This window comes from Chelonoidis abingdonii, chromosome 7 (assembly GCF_003597395.2).
Source record: "Chelonoidis abingdonii isolate Lonesome George chromosome 7, CheloAbing_2.0, whole genome shotgun sequence".
NCBI lineage: Eukaryota > Metazoa > Chordata > Testudines > Testudinidae > Chelonoidis > Chelonoidis abingdonii.
The window spans coordinates 76,557,185-76,572,925 of record NC_133775.1 but is presented as its reverse complement, the minus strand read 5'-3'; the positions used below and the strand labels follow the sequence as shown (position 1 = coordinate 76,572,925).

General features: G+C 39.3%; 1 protein-coding gene across 2 annotated transcripts in view; it reads left to right on the top strand.

The window, feature by feature from the left end:
• CTNNA1 (catenin alpha 1) overlaps positions 1-15,741 on the top strand; it is a 222,853-nt gene that overhangs the window by 133,210 nt on the left and 73,902 nt on the right. For both annotated transcript variants that reach the window (XM_032795619.2, XM_075068058.1), the window contains exons 8-9: positions 7,874-7,954; positions 8,740-8,892. In XM_032795619.2, the coding sequence (XP_032651510.1) occupies positions 7,874-7,954; positions 8,740-8,892 (234 nt within the window). The remainder of the gene's footprint in view (positions 1-7,873; positions 7,955-8,739; positions 8,893-15,741) is intronic.

Sequence of the window (15,741 nt, the reverse complement as noted above, 5' to 3'; positions counted from 1 at the left end):
ATATGTTAATATCGAATTTAGCGCTACTCCTCTCATCGAGGTGGAGTACAGAAATCGATTTAAAGAGCCCTTTATATCGACATAAAGGGCGTTGTAGTGTGGACGGGTACAGCGTTAAATCGATTTAACGCTCTTTAAATCGATTTAAACGCGTAGTGTAGACCAGGCCAGAGGGTAAATGAGTTGGTGAATTTTCATGGCTATTTTGTGGTAAGGCTGCTTTAACCCAGATCATTTTGTTTCTAACTTTCCTCTTCTGTTTCCTTGAGTGTGCTGTTTGGTGTTTTTTGTTTGTTTGTTTGTTTGTTTGTTTGTTTTTTAATTCCTTTACCCTGTGACTTGGAGCTATAATGCAATGAGGTGCATTTTAAACTGTTACAACGGGCTATTCATTTTGAGCCCCACACAGTGGCATGGAAAAGTCTTCAGTGCATGGACTGCAGAGAAGGAATACCTTTCATGTTAATATAAGATGGCCTTAAGGGACCTTCATAATGATAGGGAAGATGCGAAACTCCAATACAGGACTTAAAAACAAAACATTTCAGAAAGCAGTAACCCTGATTATCAAGTGTTTTGAGTTTAAACAAAGCTTTGTGCCTTCTTTCCCTAACTCTTCATTCTCTTCAATCCTGTAGTGAAGTTGTCATTTTGTGGCAGACTGTTCTGCTCTAAACAGAGTTATGACTTCATTGAGGCATTAATTAGAAGTGTGGGGGTGAGAGACACACATATGAACATTAATTGACTATAATAAAGAAAATTAAAGTGTGCTGGTTGTGTATTAAATTACACTGTAAATATTTCCAAGTTTGCTCTAGTCCAGCGTTTCTCACATGCGGCCACCAGAGCCTTTCCTTGCAGCCACAGCCATCTGGGCTTTGATGGGTGCGGGGGGAGAAAGCAGTGTCCCCTCTCCTAGGGCCGCCAGCAGAGATTGGACCATGCCCCCCTCCTGAGATACAAACTCTGGAGATGCAGGCAGCTGGTGAATTCCCCCTCTTTCCCAGGGATAGGGGAGGTAGGCTTTGGCCATGGGGCATCAGGCTCTGTCCACATGGTGACAGGCTCTGGTTCCAGGCTCTCTACCTCTGCCACTGTCCCTGGGCCCTGCTGCCTCCCTACCCACCTCCCCCTTCAGGACTTAATTTGTCCCAGGGCTTCCTGGAGCTGAGTAACTCTGCTGTGAAAATGATATTAACAAACATACAAATACCACTTTTCACAGCAGAAGACTTACCAGGTAGCAAGTATTAGAAGAAAAAGCGCAAGTAAAAAAAGCAAAAGAAAAACAACAAAGACAAGAACATGGAAAACACCTCATTTATTTTTGTATTCTGTTTAGGTCCAGTAAAGAATAGACACAACTGTAAAATATTTTTATTACAAAGTCTGAAAAAACCCTACATAAATAAATTACAAGAATTTGGACGTGTATATGCATATTTATTTGTTTTTCCTACAGTTAATTATTTTAGGAAGAATGGTCAGCGTGGCTATCAGCAAGAGTTGGTGGCCACACTCTTGAGTCCCCCAAAAATTTTGTTGAGAACCCCTGGCAGAAGGAATTTCTTTCAAACAAATCATATGAGCTAATTAAACAATTTAAATATTTTTAACAAAAATATACCCAGCATTAGCACTGAATTGCCTTTTTCCTTAAGGAACCACTGTGAAAGTATACTTGAAGTTACGTATGACATAGCAACTAGCTAGATAAAAAACATTCTGTTTTTGAAAGATGTTTACCTGTAATCTTTGTAAAATTCATACTGCCATTGCAAGAATATGGCATTCTATATGCAGAAGTTGAGTTATGGCAAAGAATTGATATCCTGTGTAATTCTTATGAATGTTACCAGTTATCCAAACTTCAGAATTTTTCAGATCAGTTGTGTTGCTTCTACCGGGTGGTACCGGTTAACGCAGATGAGAATTACACAATCCTAATGTGGTGGTAAACTAATGCTTAGGAGGGTTACTGTCCAAATGCAATAAAGCCTTTTTTCTTTTTCTTTTTCTTTTTCTTCGTGAAGCATGTTACCCTTCTGCCATGTAGTGCTTGATGTTTGGCCCATTGCAGGTTGACTTTGTTTCAGAAATCAGTGACATGGAGTCTCTAGGTATGCAAGTAGTCCCTTCTTTCAGGAAACTCAGCCCACATCCCAGGGGTCCACTGTGCTTCCAGAAACTATTCTAGTTAAAAGCAGAGAATAAGCTCCTCCTGCTTGCAAAACTAACAATACAGCACTACTTGTAAGTGTGTAAAACTTGCTTGCATGCTCAGAAAAAAAAATTAAGACTATGAGTAGCAATGTCATCTACTGGTTTCTCCCATAACAGGTATTTTGGGGCAAAGTTGAAAGGGTGTGTATTTGGGAAGGGGATAACAGCATTTCTCTCCCAGTAACATTAGTGGTACCAAAAGGCCTCACAAGAATTCTGTTTCACCCTACACCTTGATTCTCCCCCCCTCCCCCTCGAAGAACTGGATGCTGTGGTAAAGGAATCCACCAGAAAAGTACATAGACTCTGACTTTAAGGTCAGAAGGGACCCTCATGATCTAGTCCAGGGGATTCTCACAACAGATTTTTGGTGGCCTCAGAGTGCAGCCACCGACAGGGCTGAATAAGACAGCTTTCACAGAATTTTTCTAATTTCTCCACATTTTGCCCTTCAGAGGGCTGCGTTGGCAATCTGCCAGCAGCCAAAGGGCTGCACTTACTTGACATAAAATGAAGCATATTTCAGCTACCCATATTTTTAAGAAAGAGGTGAGGGTTGCAGAGACTCCTGGTCCCAGCAACCAAGGCATCATTTTACCGCAACCAATGAAAAATGGAACACTGCAAGTTGGGGCCCATAGTCTTGTTGGGCCATATTTGCATCAAAGCCACAGGCTGCACTGACAGAACTCTAGTGCAGTTTAGACTACATAAGTGTAGATTTGTACATAAGGGACCACGAGGATCATCTAGCCTGACCTCCTGTATCACCCAAGCCATAGAATTTCACTCAGTGATTCCTGCATCCAGCCCAGCAATTTGTGGTTGAACTAAGAGCATGTCTAAGGTTATGTCTACCTTGCACTTTTGTTGGTCAGGGGTGTAAAAAAAACAAACAAAAAAAAACAAAAAACACCCCCCTCAACCCCGACCAACAAAAGTTTTAATGACAAAAATTACCCAGAAACCCATCTATTTTCTGACCTGCAACTTCAGTCAGGTCAAAGCACTATTTTACAACCTGGAATTTAAAGCTAAAAAGTGATGACAAGCACTCCCCTCTTGAATGAAGTTGGCAAACCCACAGCTGAGAATGTTGATTTCTCAAAGTCAAGCCAACCACAAATCTTGTTCTCAACCCAGAACAGATGATAAGTTCATGATGGTGTGCGCTTAACTCAAAGTCCTCTAGATACTGACATTGCTTTTACTTTTTCTAATGGGAGAGTTCTCCTGCTGACAAAAATAAAAGTACCCCCAACGAGGGGCAGTAGCTTTCTCCTACTGACAAAGCGCTGTCCATACCAGTGCTTTTTGTCGTTAAAACTTTTGTTGGTCGGGGGTGGGGTGTTTTTGTTTGTTGTTTTTTGTTTTTAACACCCCTGACCCACAAAAGTGCAATGTAGACATAACCTTAGACATGCTCTTAGTTCAACCACAAATTGCTGGGCTGGTTGCAGATATAATTGGGTGAAATTCTATGGCCTGGGTGATGCAGGAGGTCAGACTAGATGATCCTCATGGTCCCTTGTGTATGAATCTAGACTTTATGTAGTCTAAACTACACTAGTGTTCTTCCAGTGCAGCCTGTGGCTTTGATGCAAATATAGCCCAACAAGACTATGGGCCCCAACTTGCAGTGTTCCATTTTTCACTGGTTGCAGTAAAATGATGCATTGGTTGCTGGGACCTGGGACCTCTTACTTAATAATATGGGTAGCTGAAATATGCTTCATTTTATGCCAAGTAGGTGCAGCCCTTTGGCTGCTGGCAGATTGCCAACGCAGCTCTCTGAAGGGCAAAATGTGGAGAAATTAGAGAAATCCTGTGAAAGTTGTCTTATTCAGCATTGTCTAGAGCCTGTATACTTGAGTGCTTTGTAAAGCTAACAAACTGGAAATAATTTACAGCTGCTCATTTTAATTTTGGAACAACTTGAGGCTATACATAAGTTAAATTTTACTTCCTGGAATACCCAAATATTTGGGTTTCTATCTTCAAGTTAAAGTAGTTTAGAACAAGGGTTCTCAAACTTCATTGCATCACAAGCCCCTTCTGACAATAAAAATTACTACATGACCCTTGGAGGGGAGACGGAAGCCTGAGCCCTGGGTCGGGAAGGGCCAAAGCCAAAGGGCTTCAGCCCCAGGCAGGGTCCCTGTAATCGGAGCACCACTTCCTAGGGCCGAAGTCCTCAGGTGTAGGAGGTGGGGCTCAGGCTTCTGCCTTGGGCCCCAGCAAATCTAAGGCAGCCCTGGTGACCGCATTAAAATGGGGTTGTGACTCAGTTTAAGAATCACTGGTATAGAATATATAGTCCTCTATTAAACAAGGAGACATGGCCGAAAATCTGGATTTTGAACTACATTTTTGAATTGATCATGTTCCTGTAGTGTAGAGAGAGAGCTCCTGAGACATGAGGCCTGATATAAAGGACCTGGTGTAAGGGCTAAGGCCCAAACGGATCAGGCCCTACTGATATAAAGCAAAGTTAACAAGAGTCAGCATATGAGCAAAAGTCAGGCCTGGTTACAAAACATGCCTGCTTGTAGGCTCACTGTCCGGGACATGAACTTGGCAAAAACATGGCTGATGTTGCAAAAACATAAATGCTCCTAAGTGCTAGGCATTGGACACTTGCATAATCATATTCCAGAAGGATCATGCCAGAGCATCTCGATACTATGTGTAAACTCACTTCCCGAAGATACAGGGACACACTGACCCTTCCTAAGGATAAGGTCAGGATGACAGGCTGATGGCTAGAGACATTTCGACTGAACCAACATGTACAAGACAAGGGGTGGCAACTAGCCTCATCAGAAGCACAACATGCATCTTATCTGCCTCAGTGTATCAAAGAGGGGTCACTGAGGTCCAGCCGAGGAGGGAGCAGAAAGTCCCACCACTCACTCAGCTGTCCATTGTCATCGGCATACATGTATTAAGTGTACTTGTAGCATGTATAGGGCACTAATACCATGTTTTGTCAGCAATAAACCTGGCCAAGCGCCTTAGCCACCGAACAGAGTCTGGTCTTCTTGAGAAGTTCAATCGAAGTCTGCTGTATGGGCTAACTGGCCAGAGCCAGTGCAGCATGCAGAGAGAACCCACGTGCAGCTAACAACTGACAACAGTTGTAACTTGGAAAACATAAAATCATGCAAATTTCAGTAAATAATGGCTACTGAGAGATCTGCTTTTGGTGAATGAACCATAAACATCTATTCCCTAGGTGTAACAAACAAATTGATTATTTTTTAGGTTGGTTGGCTTAAGACAAAATTAGTAAATTCAGAGTTTAGGCTTCATCTTAAACTGAATCACAGCACATGAATCTGCTTCTACAGAGTATTAGTGACTATTAGTCACTTCAGTTTTGTTTAAACTTGTCATAAATATCAACTGAAAGCTTTAGACAAAGTAAAGATAATGTCATAAGCAGTAAACCAGAGCTATTTGAACTTGATACTTTTCTGGTTGAATTCTCTCTACATGTAAACTTTAAACATGAGGAAACATAAGTGTATAGTAATTAGAATCATTAGTTTTTCTTCTGTATAATTTAACATACTATTTTTTTTTTTTGGCAGGGAGTGGGGTGAGATTTTTAATAGGCTGCATTGTGATGCTAGGAAGAGGAATAGCTAAACTAATTTTTGTTCCAATAGTAACTTCAATCTACAGTGCTTTTTTGTCTTGTAACCACTTTCTGTGACAGAAAATCAGTTTAGTTGACCTTGGATATCATGGTTGGTAACTAAGGCTGGTTTGTACTACAGAGTTAAGTTGACATAAGGCAGCTTACATCAACTAGGGTAACCAGACAGAAAATGTGAAAAATCGGGACGGGGGTGTGGGTAATAGGAGCCTATATAAGAAAAAGACTCCAAAATCGGGACTCTCCCTATAAAATCAGGATATCTGGTCACCCTAACATCAACCTAATTGTGTCAGTGTACACACTACAGCCTTGCTCCTGCCAATGTAAGTGCCTTACTACACCAATGTAACTCCACCTCCACGAGCGACAAAGGGCTTCTGTCAGTGTAGTTAAACAATGCACTGTCGGTGTAGACACTATGGATTACTTACATTGGCTGTTGGCTGTCATTTTGTCAATTTCATGGCTCTGCGCTGGAGCTGTGAAGTTGACGAGAAGGCCACTCCCAGCTCGAGCTGTCACCCCAGAGTGGGAAGAGGGTTCCCACTAGAGCCTGGCTGCTGCCTGGGCTCCCAGTGCCCTGCTCCCAGGCTTCTGGCAGGGAGTGGGGAGCTGAGAGCCGGCCACTGTTAAGTTGGTGGAAGTGCTTCTAGTGAGGACATGCAGCGCTGACAGAAGGAGGGCGGTGTGGACATGTAAGTCAACCTAGCGTCGGTCACCTTTAGTTTGTAGTGTGGACATGAGCCTAACAGTGATCAAAATAAATCCAGCCTTGCTGTTCCCAGTTGGGGTTAATTTCATAACACCTGTTTTATGCAGAACTCCAGATCTTTGATTAAGATTTCAAAGTTGCTGATCCAAGTCTTCCAAATCAACCTATCATTTGATAATTAGCCTACACTTACATTAATGGTGGTTAATGTGTTCTTTTCTCAGCGTACACACACATTAATGGCGGCTAATCTCGTCTTCTCTCAGCAGTATAATTACATGAGCATAGTGCAGAACTTCGTAAATTGCTTTATGGTTGCTTAAAGGCTAGTTTAAAGCTATATACTGTATATTCAGAACTAGAAACTAACCATGTGTTAAGATCATTGTTAGAATTCCTTAATATAAATGATTACATTTGAGCTCAGTATTCTCTCAGCCTCATGTCTGCTTAATCAAAGCCAAATTGCAAAGAAGAAATAAGGTTACAACACTGCCTAGATCCCCTACTCGTGGAATCCACTGCTCTTCCTTACATGGGTTTTGGTTTTGAGATTGGTGTTGGATTTTTACACTTGATGATTATGTGTGTTGAACTTAAATACTTTTTCTTTTTTTAAGCTTTCTGTGTTTAAAAGTACTTAAATTGTGGCTTATGGTTTTGGCTACATGTGAATTGTTCACTATGGTTGATCTGAAATGCAAAACTCTTTAGGGAATGCTTCTTGTCCCATGAGTGACCACTTTGGATTAACCATTTTAATACTTACAATATTTGGGTGAAGGTCAGCCATCAAATGGGTGTGTACTGTCTGCGTCTTTTTATATCAAGGTGAGAGTCGGAGCCATGGGCTTTCATGCTTTCTGATGGAAGTCTTAAGAGTTTCAGGACTTAATCAGAGCTTTCATATAGGACGTGCTGCAAGTCTGAATCAGAGTGGATCTAGAACAAGAAACTGTGTGGTTGTCAGATCGATCAAGAAGGGATCCAAGACACTGTACTTGAAGACTTTTTGGATCAGTCTCTAGCTTAAATTTCTGAAAACCCCTTTAACTTTTCCCGTAGTTCTTCTAAGGAGAAAATGTAGTGGAAGAAAAACATGAGATGGGAAGAAACACTAATAGCCTTGTTGAATAAGGGGTTGACTCCAAAGGTCATTTTTAGCTTTGCATTGGTATAACCTGCTGTTTTTCTTACTATTTAAAGAAGTGAATACTGTCTCCTGTCCAACATAAAATATTGTATTTACCTTAGCCTCTCTTTCTATATAGGCTGGACGCAAAGAAAGAAGTGACGCACTGAATTCTGCAATCGACAAAATGACAAAAAAGACCAGGGACCTGCGTAGACAGGTACAGAATAAATAAAATGATAATGTAATGTAGTAAGTGTTTATAGAAATAATGCAATTCTGAATGTTCCCTGTTGGAAACGTTTTGTTTATTTGAGTACTCTGTGTTCTGTAATGGCAGTCGTTTTGCTCTTTTTTTTCTTGCCTAGTTCATTGACAGCTAGAAGCTTGCGGCGCTTTGTTTGGGTGACAGTATTAGGGTTTGAATTGTAATCCTCTATAGATAACCATGCAGAGAAGATATTTTGGATGTTGAATTAAAATAAAACATTTTTGGACTCAAATTACAAACACGTACACCTGCAGCAAGAGTGTGTATAATGGTAACACTGAAGGACAGTTCACTATTAAAGGAGAAAAAGTTCACTTTAAAACCAAATGTGGAAGTAGCAAAATATATAGGAGAGTTGAGTTTATTTTAACCTTTCAAAATCTTTACATTGAATTAAATACAAAAATAATGGTGTATTAATTTTAATATTCAGCAGAAAAAGCGCAGATTTAGTCACTGAAGCTAAGCCAATATCGCCACATTTTAAATAAATATTAATGTGCCCAAATGAGTTGTTGCACTGACTTAACCAGTTTGATTAAATTGGCGCAAAAACTGCATGGCCAACCCCAATAGAGAGAGCCCTGGTCTCACACAGTAACAGAGGGAGCAATTACTAAACAAATATTCAAGATCCTTATTGTGGCAAACATTTTCTTGTTAATAAGATGCAAGAAAACAGCAGTTGAACTCTGTGCCAAAAATACCCAACTAATTTTCATTTTAATTCTTAGCTCCGCAAAGCTGTTATGGATCATGTGTCTGATTCTTTCCTGGAAACCAACGTTCCACTTTTAGTATTGATTGAAGCTGCCAAGAATGGGAATGAAAAAGAAGTTAAGGAGTATGCACAGGTTTTCCGTGAACATGCCAATAAGTTGATTGAGGTAAGGTCATACAAACCAACTGAAGTTACCAGTTTTACAAATTTTAGCTTAATTTCTAATTTGTTTTCAAACTGTATTCTAGGTGTTAACACTGTAGTATAAATAGGCTTGGCAAATTGAATTTAATTTTTTCTAACTTCAACTATTTTGTTTTGTATCCTTTTTCTCAATTATTAGATATCAAGGGGAAGAGAACTGATGTTAGGGTTAGCACAGTGTGGGAAGTGGTGTTGCAGGGGCTTCCTGCCAAACTGAGAGGGCCAAGACACTCAAGTTGCAGGGGAGGCTGCAGTCCTGGCCTGGCAAAGCAGATACCTCCCAGCCAGGACTGTGAGGAGGAGAATGAGCCCTGGGCACAGAGTGCTGCTGTTGAACAGTGCCTGCCTGGGGATGACTCCTACACTCATTGCTGGTGAGTGAGGGAGTGGGGCCCTGACAGCAGAGTTGCAGAAGGTCTGTCATAGACCCACTACCTCACTCGCATGACAATGGGGCTGCAGTGTACGCTCTGTGCTACCACAGTGCCAGAGACACCCAGTCTCTGCAGGCACAAATGGGGGAGGCTGTGTTCCTGCCCACTGTTAGCTACCGATCAATATTTTTCATCGATTTCAGCATGTCATTGGAAATTGATGTTTATTGACATCTATCGATTTTTAGATCGAATCTTGTCAAGCCTAGGTATAAACCTGCATGCTGACGGTTTTCTACAGACTAACTCACTTATGTAAGTGGTGATCCAACAGTTTCTTTTACCATAGCTTGTGTTTTTTAGTGATCACATATGGCATAAAGAGATGCATCATATTTTCAAACCATACTTTGAATGTTTTGTAAAGTTGTAGTTTCAACATGTGGATTTGTTGTTTGTCTGGGTATACTACACTAACTGAGATTATTCTAAGCAGAAACATAAGTAATCACTGCCTCCTTCATGCTGGTGTATTGAGTCCAAAATATATGTAAATATCATTTGAAACATCTATTATTGCTAGGTGAAATTGGTCTTTATGCAAAGGCTTATGGAATGAATGCTACAAACTTCTGTACAAAAATAAGAATTTGGATACAAACACCTTAAATAAGGTCAACATAAGAATATTATTTGAAAACAAGTTGTCAAATGGAAAGTTTTCCTGTCTGTAAGACTGTTTTCTAAGAACACGAACTTAAATGGGAGACTTACCAGTTTTAATTAAAATACGTAAAACAAGTCAATCCACCATAAAAGTTAATGTCTTTGGCAACTGATATTGGAGTTCATTCCAGGTCTTACTGCATATGTCTTAGTAATACTGCCTGCTGTCTTATTATTCACACTTAGTTTTGTGCAGTGTTGCAAAAATTGTAAAGGAATATAAATCTACAGTTGTAATTGTTTACTGCTTATGCATAGTTAGTTTTTGCCAAACCTTTAAACGTTCTGTTCTATTAATACTGTCAGTTGGTCGGTTGAATGATTAATTCTCACCACTAACCCCAATTGCAGTGTAAAAAAAAGTCAAATGCTGATCAAAATGTACTGTATAAATAATGCTGTTCTGCTGTTGAACTACAAATTAGTCCATGTGACTTTTAGAATAATCTTGGGTCTTTCACACAACTCGTATTTATTTTTCTTCAGGAACAAGGCAATTGTCACGCTTTCATTGATCTGACTCTTGCATTAATTCTGCAAGCCATTTTCTCACTAGTTTAAGAGACTCTTGGCACCATCCCACGTGCACATAAGAGAGACTGTAAGGTCTTTCAGCACAGGAATCATATAAAGCTAGGTAATGTTTTCCTTGAAATAGTTAACATATAATTAAACAGTTTGGAGGTACTATTGATAAATAAAGCAAAGGGAATTAATTTAGGTTGCCAGGACAACCTGAATTCCCTGACCACCTCCTAATACTTTTTTATTTAATTGGCTTATTCAGTGACCTCCTTGCCCCCAAAAACCTCTTTTGGTTTTGGTTGGACTTGGTGTAAAGCTGTTCTGCCTTTTGGTTTCTCCATACATTATGCTTATTTGATTATATGGGAAGTGTGGAAAAATTAACTGTAATTGTCTGGAAATATCCTTTATAAAATCGCATTTCTCCTGAAGTGTGGAACTTTATGCAATTTTGAAATCTGGAAGTCACCTTGTGATGTATGTCAAAGGAAACTGATAAGCTTTTGATAAATATGCTGTGATACTTCTCTGGGGCCGGAGCTAACTGTAGACACATGTATCTAAATAGTGGTATGGGGCTATTCAGAAACTTGGGGGAGCTTTCCAAAATGTCCCCAAATTGTGCATGTCAAAGGCAAAAACAAGCTGCATTGTAGCTCTCTAAAGTACACCTTGCAGATAATTCACATTTACCGCAATATATTCACCTATTTGGATATGAAGTCAAATGCAAACTGTTGGGGACGCTCAGGGTCTAAGGCAGTGGGCACCAACAAAGAAGCTGAAATAGGGACTGTGTTGTGGCTGAAACACTGAGAAACCAAAAGCAGTTACTGTTATGGCAACTTTTAAATTTGGCTTTTGACTTTTATATGCTCAGTGTAGTAGCTTTAATGTAGTTTTAATGGCATTTTCTTAAAAAGATGAAATAATTCAAACTTTGCCTTCACTATTTAGCTAGTCTAGTGCTGGAATAAAGTCACTTCTATTCCAGAATAGCATTCATATCAGCATAGCTATAAAGGTACAGTTACACCACTGTAGTTATGCCAGTCAGTTTCCCCATATAGATGAACCCTCTGCTTCTACTAGTTCTAGCACTGAGCAGCTGTCATTTTCAGCACATGAGGCATTATTGATCTTGCTTGTGTTTAAACACAAAGCTGCAAATTAAATTGTTTGGAGAGTCTGTGTAGTCATACATTCTGTTCTTCAAGAAAACACTCTTGTGCAAGTATGCATTAAACAGAACACTTCTGACTAGAGACAGACACTACTAATAGGAAGCGCTACATGCAGCAACTCTTTAGATATCTTTGGTAATCACTTGCTTTCAGAAGTGTAACTATGCCTATAGAGTAACATGATCTTTTGTGCTTGTTTACAGTGTACTGCAGTGCGAACTACAGGGGTGTGAATTGCAGAGCACACCAAAATGTTGTGCTTGAACTGTGCCACTGAACATGCGGCAGGCATGAATTAAAAGGTACTTTGCTCGTGTTAACATAGTCCTGTCTGAAGGAGGACCATGTTAATATGAACCCTAGTAGGTACTTTTTAGTTTGCTCCAGCATAGTCCATACAGGGCATTGAGAGAGCAACATTTTGATGCACTTTTCAGTTAACACCCCTGTAGTCTGCACTGCAGTGCAGTGTAGGCATAGCCTAGATGTTTACAAAGCTCTTCCAGGAGCGTATGTGCATTATACTAGAAACATCAGCTTCCAACCATCATTGTCTTCTTTTTCTTAGAATGAATAGAGTGCCTTTGCAGGATCATACATAGTGTCAGTTTGCCTGTGAAGGAAGAAACTTAACTTTTTTAGCACTGCATTTGAATTAAGACACCTTTTGAAGACCTCTGGAACAGAATGAGCTGTTTGTCTGATCTGATAGTTGCTACATAAGGCTGTTTTAGGAATCTGCTGTTGCGCAGATGAAAAAAAATCTACCTACATCTTCAGAAACTGTAGTACTACAGGAGGTTACTTAAAATGTTTTAGTAGAAGACATCCTACTTAGTGAGACTAGATGTGACTACTTCTGTCTGTATATTGCAGTATAAGTGTGCATGGTACTTTATCATAATAGAGAGGTGGAACATCTGAGTTGTGATGTTCCTCATGCTATAATTGACAGATTATAATAGTTTTTAAATGTAAAGCTCATTATTAAGGATGGCTTTTCTTAATGTGACTTAACTAGAGCACTCTTTTCAAAAAACTGGAAAACAAATTCCAATATATTCCACCCTAAGAAATCCCCACATGGAAACCAGTAGACTTTACACCTGGACTTTCAGAACCGTGGCATGGATCTCTACCATTTGATCTACAGGAGTAACAGCTATCATCTTTGTGGACCAGACACACAGAATATATGTAATACATATTCTGCCAGTGATTTACACAGCTATTTTCTAGACAACAATAGAACACTGCAGATCAGGAATCCCGGGGGTTTTGGCTTCAGGATGGAAGTATTGTCTAGGAGCTAAAGCAGTAGTTCGGCAAGTTCATTTTGAAAAGCAATATGGATGAAACTTAAATCCCTCGTATTGGAGACCTGGTTCTAGTCTCAGCTCTTCCTGAAGTGACTCTGCAGCCTTTCTCTCAACTTTTTTATAATAGGGGGAAAGATACTTGACTGCCTTCTGTGGCAGGGGGTACAAATGCTTGCTCAATAAGTAGGGTTTTGAAGTGCACAGTAACAAAATACACATCAGTAGAGGTGACATCTGAACTCTATGCCTTCTGGCTCCTTAAGCTAAACTTACTTTGTTGTATGCTCTTCTGTCCTCCTGGCAGAATGTCACCTGCCCTGTGGTGCAACCAAAATGTGGAACATCCTACAAAAGTCTGGCACACTTGAGAGGTCTGTGCATCACAGATATACAAAAGTTTCCATGTCCCAAAGAGCTTCAGTTGGATGCCCAATTCTGTTTGGTGACTCAGTTTTAATAGAGGGGGAAACTAACTGTTTTATTAATTTGAGGGCTATGTGTGGATTGCCTCACTTCCTCCTACAATACTGAATAGCATGCTTCAGATGGCTTTCAAAATCACTGTTAGCTAATTTAATGGATTATCTTTTACACTGCATTATAATGGAATTAATACAAAAAAGAAAAATTGAATATCAAGAGAAGTTATTTTGAGAACAGATATGTTAAGGTGATATAGAAGTTCTGCAGGAATTTAGTTGAATTATAATGTCCCTAACTAAAAATGTAAGAGGTTACTCTTCTCCCCACTCATCTTCAGTAGCCTTGACAGTCAAACCTGCAGCCAGGGCAGGTTGATTTAAATCACCAATTTTAATCACAGTTTAAATCTGCAATCAAGAAACTCTGATTTAAGCAATTATTTTAACCATGTTTTCCATTTGTAATTTTTAGTTATTTTCTTAAGAAAAGTAGATTTTTCTTTGGTAACCAATAAAACATGTTGATTTGCAACTAAATATAGCCTTTACACTAAATTTGGTGCTTGTTTTTGCTAATTATGAGGATACACTATCTATGCATATTGATTTAAGCAATTATATAGCTTAACTTACATTTATTCAGATTCTTAACTTTTCCATTTTTGTTAGAAAAGGAAAAATGATTTATTAGGTTTTTTTACTTTTTGTGTCACTCTATATTGATGGAAATTCAAGTTAAGAATGTACAGAAATAACACTTGATTTTTTATTAAATAGAACCAACTCAAATGTGCTGGACACGAAAAAAAAAGTTAGTATTTTTGCATTTAAAACTGGTTTATTAAACAAAGGAAGTGTAGTGGTGAATTGAACTGATTGTTTGCAGGTCACGATGTCCTTCAAGATTTTTGGAACTAGTGTATCTCATCTCCACATTTAAGTTTTATTCATAGATTGGAAGGAGAAAAACTTTCTCGCTTTTTCAACTTCCTGTTAGTTTCTTAATTCTTTTGACAATAGTGTCTTCTGCACAGAGACTAGTTCAGTTCAGTGACTGGTTCATTCCACTTGAACTAGTCATTGAACTGAACTAGTCGCTGTGCAGAATACACTATTGTCAAAAGATGGTTTAGCATTTCAACAAACCCTGGTTCCAGGACTTAACCAGTGACTTCTACCCATTCAGTGGTTTGCCTCACTTAACAATTGGGCGGAATTATTTCTTTTGGTCACAATGTCACACTGGGAGCTCATGGTTGGCTATTATTCACCATAATCCCCAAATCTCTTTGAGTCACTGCTTCTCAGGATAGGGCACTATCCTGTGAGTATGGCCTAATTCTTTGTTCTTAGAGGTATACATTTACATTTGCCCATGTTAAAACACATTTGTTTGCATGTGCCCAGCTTACCAAGCAATTGAGATTGCTCAGAATCAGTTGCCTCCCTCTTTTATTATTTACTGTTTCCATCATTTTTTGTCACCTGAAAACTTTATTAATGGTGGTGGGGTTTTTTCTTTTCTTTTTTTTTTTTTTTCAGGTCATGATAAATATGTTAAATAGCATAAGGCCAATAACTCATTCCTGTGGGACCCCACTGGAAAAAATACCTGTTTGATGACAATTCCTTGTTTACAATTACATTTTGAGACGATGAGTTAGCCAGACTTTAATCCATTTAATGTGTGCCATGTTACTTTTTATCTTTCTAGTTTTTTAATCCGTTGTGTAGTACCAAGTCAAACGTGCTGGTTTGCATTAATTATCCTCTTTTAATTGTCTATTAATCTAGTCCCATATTAGCTGCACCATTATCTTGCTCAGGATCAATGGCAGGTTCATTGGCCTATAATTACTTGGGTCGTTCTGTTTATCCTTTTTAGAAATTGACATATTAGCTTTCCGGATCTATCCCAGTACTCCAAAACTTACTGAAAATCAACATTTATGGTCCAATGAATTCCTCAGCCAACTCTTTTAAAACTCTTGGACACATGTTTTATATCTGGACTTGTTGACTTAAAAATGTTTTTAACTTTAGTAGCTAATGTAACATCCTCCAGAGACGCTAGTGGAATGGAAATAGCGTTATCCTCCTCATATGATGAGACTGGATCTGTCGTTCCCCAATATAGAATAGAAATACTGAATGCTTCCGCCTTTCTTGCATTTGTGGTTAGATGTTGATAGATACTTGGCTGTGTGCGCGTATGTGTTTTCTTTGTGTGCCACCCCAGCCCTGCACAGACAGCTGGCACA